General features: G+C 45.0%; 1 protein-coding gene across 1 annotated transcript in view; it reads right to left on the bottom strand.

The window, feature by feature from the left end:
* Positions 1–6000, bottom strand: part of KAT6A (lysine acetyltransferase 6A) — a 110808-nt gene that overhangs the window by 2049 nt on the left and 102759 nt on the right. Inside the window, exons 16-17 of the mRNA XM_055080816.1 lie at positions 3674–3986; positions 3–1626 (exon numbers count right to left, since the gene is read on the bottom strand). Coding sequence (XP_054936791.1) covers positions 3–1626; positions 3674–3986 — 1937 coding nt within the window. The remainder of the gene's footprint in view (positions 1–2; positions 1627–3673; positions 3987–6000) is intronic.

The raw sequence follows: 6000 nt of genomic DNA, 5'->3' as shown, positions 1-6000 counted from the left end.
GCGGCTGCTGGGTGCTGGGAGGCCGCTCCACCGCACAGCTCTGAGGGGACTTGATGCTGCAGGTGGCGGCGGCGGGCGGGACGCTACTCTGCGGCATCAGGCTGCAGCTGCCGCCCACGCCGGCCATCTGCTGGGTGACCACGCAGCTGTTCTGGGTGAGGCTGCTGGAGGACGACAGGCCGCCGTAGGAGCAGCTGCTCTGGGAGGAGCTGTTCCCGCAGATGCTGCCGCCCATTGTGGAGTCGTAACTGCTGGGGTTCTCGTAGTTCTCCGTGGTGCTCTCGATGCTGCCCAGGTCGCTGAAGCCGCTGTCCACCACCTGCTGGGAGTGGTCCGATACGGAAGGCACATCCATCATGGGGCTGGTCTCCATGTTCTGCATAGACGGCGCGGACAGGGATCCTTGCTCCGGGCTGATCTGGGTGTAGCCCCCTTCGAGGGCAGGCACGCTGGGACTGCCGACCGAGCGCACCGACTGGCTGGGGTGGGACTGGACAGAAGACAGCGGGCTGTTGTGCTCAGAGGCGTGGCAGTCCTCCACCAGGGGCAGCTGCGGGTCCTCGTCGGCCTGGGTGTAGCTCTGCAGGGTCTGACAGGCCGCCAGGGTTTCCTCGCAGTCCTGGTAGGCGCCCTCATGCTCGCTGCTCTCCTCCTGAGTCAAGGACTGCACGGCCTGCACGGTTTCCAGATCCAGATCGCTGTGAGGGATCTCGGCCTCCTCTTTCAGCTGCAGCAGCTCTTCTTTAGAGTGGGAGTCCTCCTCGTGGTCGTCCTCAGAGCCCGGCATGTGCTCCGACACCACGGACGCTTCGTGGGAAGTCTGCTCCTCTTCGGAATCCGGCTCTGTCTCCTCCTTGTCCTTTGCGTGCTCCCGACTGCTGTGCACATCAGGATCTAAAAAAGACTCCTGGCCACCGTGCTCCTCCTTGACGTCACCGCCAGCCGGCTGCTCCTCCGGCCCCTTCTTCTCTGTGGACTCCAGGTGGCCGTCGTCCTCATCATCCGCGTCATGGTCTTCGCTCTGGTGGGTCTCCGCAGCGGCGTCCTCCTCCTCCTCCTCCTCCTCCTCCTCCTCTTCACGTGCACGCTGCGCCAGCTCCTGTGGCCCCTCCTCCGACGGCTGCTGCCCCGCAGGGACGCGGGGCTCCTCCTCCTCTTCCTCCCCCTCCTCGCCCACCTCGGGCTCCTTGGCTCCGGTCTCGGGGCTGCAACTGTCCGCCGGAGAGGCCGCCCTGACGTCACTGCTGGTGGTGTCCTCCTCCTCCTCCTCCCCCTCCTCCGCTTCCAGGGGCAGCTCCTCCCCTTCCTTCCTTTCCTCCCTTAAAGGCAAGTCTTCTCGTGGTCCAACAGCTTCCTGGTTCTCTTGAACCTGGGGTTCACGTCCAGGCTCAGGAAGGGGGACTACGGGCTCAACAACGCATTCTCGAGTAGAAACGGCCACCAGCTCCCGATTCAGCTTAAGTCCTGGCTTGCGCCCAGGTCTTTTCTTCCAGTGGACTGGTTTGCGGCTCTTGCCCTTGGGCCATCCCTTCTTCTTTTTCATGGGCGTGGACGTATCTGGCTCAAGTGGAGAATCCTTCACATCACATTTTCTCAAAAGAGATACTGGCTTTAGGATAGGAGTGTCTGCACAGGAGGGATAAAAAATAAAAACAGATTACAGGATCTTGTATTTTTTAGTGCCTCTTTCTGAGACCACACGTACAACAGAAATGATTTTAATAATCATCCTGAACTCCTGACTACCTTCATTTTCAAGTTAAGAATCTAAAGGAGACACCCATTCCATGATATCCTCTAAAGTCACACAGTGAACTGGCAGAACAACGAGAGGATCCTGGTCCACCCACTAGGTTCAAGTTTATCATCACCAACTGCATGGCTTTGGAGAGTTACTCTTAATATTCAGTTTCACCATCTTTAAAATGGAAATAAGCTTTATAAGGATGCAAATACTAAGTAGTTCCTACAGCTACTTTAGACAAGCTGTCTTTATTGTGTAAATTACACATCAGCTCATTTCTCCTTCTTTCCCCCCACCCCTGTTTGCAATTTATATTATTGCTCTGGTTTTCTTAGTTTCTACAAAATCATTACTGCAGGTAATATCAACCCAATTACTCCAGGCCATGTTTGAGCAACCCTACACCAACAGTTCCCAGCCCATGTTGTGTTTGTATAGGAAGAGCTGCAAGGCATGTAGTCCTGGACAAATACTGACCTGAAGCAAAAGTTAATGTACCAATGACAACGGTTTATTAGAATAAATTTGATTATTAGCATTATTTTCTCCCCATTGATTTTTTCTATTTCTAAAAACTATAAATATGCACAGCATAAAATTTAACATTTTTAGGTGTACAGTTTGGTGTGGTATTAAGTACATCCACATTTCCCATTAATTTTTAAAGAGAAGACCAGCAAATCCTATTTTTTAATAGGATTGAGGGGGAGGGGCACTGGTGGGACTGAAAAGGTACAGTTAGCAGTAACAACTTGAAAATAAACAAAGGAAATGTCTACATTAGAGAAAAATTTACTATTTTAATCTATGATGATCCAAGATAGAATTTTACTAAAGTGCCACGTTTTACAAAATAAATTTTTAGCCTCCTAGTTATACATCTCAAAATATAACATAATAAAATTCTGGAAAATCATGCACGATAAAGCAAAGAACTCAGTCATCTTATTACTATATTAAAAGGATTTATTATACAAAAGTACAAGACTGAAGAAAATGCAAGTTGTCTACTAGATTTGAAATTGAGTGAATTTATTTTTAAAAGGAGAATAAAAGCCCAATTGGTTAGTACATAAAAGCTATAGGTTTATGTACCAAGCGTGGACAACAAGATTCCTACAAATTCGCCCAGCAAAGCAAAGCAGCTCAATCTGACCCCAGCAAGGCAAGCCCTGCAGACGGAAGCAGCACGACACACGGGCCGAAACTTTAGGCTAGCCGTGAACAACTAGTTTGGGACCCAAGTCATATATAAGCCCATTTTTTTCATCTCTAAAAAGGAAATGACAATAAGTCTAATCAGTAGATTTTTAGCTATGCCATACAATTTAACTTATTTTGAGGTACTGTTACCATTTTTATTAGAAATTTAACTACTTGTTGAGTAAGACATATTAGAGATATGATTCAGGAACAGATCTGAAGCCAAATCCAATTTACATGAATCTGACCTTATTTGATAACCACTTGAAGCACTTACTCATTTAACAATATTTACTGAGTGCCTATTTTAAGCACTCAGCATACACGATTAGCAAAACAGGCCAGGTCTATAGATTGCACATTCCAGTAAAGGGTTATTAATTAAATATCTTCCTGATGCTAAGTCTAATCTACCCATTGACTAAAGATTCAGATAATGGCCGAGAAAGGAGTAGGCAAAAAGAACAATTTCCTAACAGCAAGAAATAGGTCTTGAGTTGAAGGGGGAACTACGAAAAAGCACTTTTATAAAAGGACAGAAAACTAAGTGAGAAAATGAGGATGAGTACACTTGATACGACTCTTCAGAGGCTGCAAGTCATTCTGCACTTGCCCAGTGGGCAGTGTCTGCCTTTCAGCCCTCTCTGTTGGAGGTCTGCGCCACTATCACTGCTGAATCTTTCACAACAAGAAAACCACAGTAAGCAACAGCTCTGTGAAACATACCATCGGCATCGTCTGAATCTTCGTCTTCGTCTCCATCTTTAGACTTCCTCTTAGAAGCGGGTCGACACCTGAGAACGTCCTGTGAGGACAAGTGACGGAAGTACCCTTGAGAGAAGAGCTCATTCTCATCCTCTTCCTCTTCCTCCTGGTCAATCTCAAACGTGGGTTCTAATCTTGGCATCGGCCTCTCGGAGTCAGAGTCTTCAAAAGGCTCATCTAAGACCTCTGTGGTCTCAGAAATGGTTTCTGTAACCACACTGCTATTGTGGTGTTTGCGCTTTCGGACTCGCCTTCTTCGGTGAAGAATTGGTTTCTATTTAAAAGAGAAAGGAGCATTTTATTTACAGTAATGAATGCTATCATTTCCATTAGTAACATGATTAATAGTTTTTAAACCTGCTAGAATTAGCACATACAAAATGAGTAGGCCGTTTGCCAAAAGACATTTTGAATATTATTTCAAAATACTATAGTAAAAGAAAAAAAAATACTATAGTAAGATACTATACATACATAAAGTGTCACAGATACAAAGTTATCACTGAATACAGCTTTGTAAAAGAATAGACAGGCATGCCTAGAGAGGAGATATTAGCATTCCCTTATTAACAGTTCAGTTAAATTTAGCACCCTAGGGAAGCTGCCTATTTCAGAAATGACACAGTGGCTCTTTTCCTCAAAAGAAAAAAAGAAATAAAACACTCTTCGTCTCACAGCTCCACTGTGCAGGTCAGCAAAACCATCAGGAAGGCTGTACACCATTTTCATAGGCTATCCACAAAGAGTTACAGTGGAGCCTGGGAATCGGTACAGGTCTCCTTGGTGTCCATGAGCATTCAGAAGTAAAATAACTCTGTTATTGGGACCTGGTACATTAGGCACAATTTTGTACTAGGGTTGATCTAACACCTTGAATCAGATGAAAGAGATCACAAAATAATACTGTATCACCAAAAGTGATCTAATTCAATCCCCTCATTCTAGAGAGGCCAGAGAAGTTACAGGACTTGCTTAAAGGTCATATCCAGTCAGTACAGAAATGGCTGTAAAACAGCTTCTGACTCCTAGTCAAGTGAATCTCTTCAAAAACTTCAAAAGTATCCTGTACATAATCTCACTGCCTGTTATAATATTCTCTTTTTACACAGGGAAATGGCACAATTTTATTTTATGAAAAGGCAATAATAAGCCTAGGACGGCAAAGATATATTCTTCATGGTCACATAACGAACAGCAGGTTAATCATTTTTTCTCCACTTCAAATTTACTAGTTTTCTAGTTGAGAACACAATTTTCAAACTAGGTTAAACATGGACTTGCTCTGGGGAGAAATGGCTGATCCTAGGACTGGGGTATGAAATACACAAGATGAACCTGGAACCTTTTGTAGAACCAGAACGTAACGAAGTGCTCAAAACAAAACAAACCAAAAGAACTTCACAATGTTCAGGGTATGTATGTTGAAGAGACACAGGAGCAAAACTGAAAGAGTTCCTCATGGCCAAGGCTGGAACAATTTGAGCAACAAATTAGTAAAGTGGTAGAACTGGATTATAACTTGAAGTATAAAGTAAATATCTATGAGTCCATACTGATATAAATAAATGCTTGAATCAAGAAATCGACGGGGAAAAATGGATAAATCTCCCAAGCAGAATTCCAAGTAATTAACGCGATACTCTGCTCTTAGGCAGTAGAGCATAGCTCCCTGTACCTTAAGTGCAGGCTGTAGGCAGTAACTTCCTTCCAAAGGAGACAGTATGGAAAAGAGTTTGAAAAAAGGAGTGACTTTACTCCTGACAAAACCTGACAAACCTGATACCTGGAGCCAGGCGACCGGGGTGAACGTGAACGTGAACAGTGAGAAGTCACACTGACAGCAAATACCCTTGTATTTGGTAATCGGTACGGACTGACGGCAGATACCCTTATATGATGTGATGAGAATGGCACTTTACCTCTGGGGCCTTCTTCCCCAAAACACATCACCCCATTTTACTATCATAAGGGGCATTCTACAAAATCTAGCCAGTACTCCTCAAACCTGGCAAGGCCTTCAAAAACAAGTAGTCTGAGAAACTGTCACCAACAAGAAGGGAGCCTAAAGAGACATGACAACTAAACGTAAGGTGGTGTGATGGGGCAGGAAAGGACATTAGGGAAAACAGAGGGAAGATGAATGAAGTATGGACTCTAGCTAAAAATGCATCAGTACTGGTTCACTATTTGTGACAAATGTACCATACCAAGGTAAAAGGTTAATAATAGGGGAAACTGCGTGTGGGGAATATAGGAAGTCTGTACTTTCTTTGCAATAAATTTGTAAA

Source organism: Physeter macrocephalus, chromosome 20 (assembly GCF_002837175.3).
Source record: "Physeter macrocephalus isolate SW-GA chromosome 20, ASM283717v5, whole genome shotgun sequence".
Taxonomy (NCBI): Eukaryota; Metazoa; Chordata; class Mammalia; order Artiodactyla; family Physeteridae; genus Physeter; species Physeter macrocephalus.
This window is presented reverse-complemented; position numbering and strand designations above follow the sequence as displayed.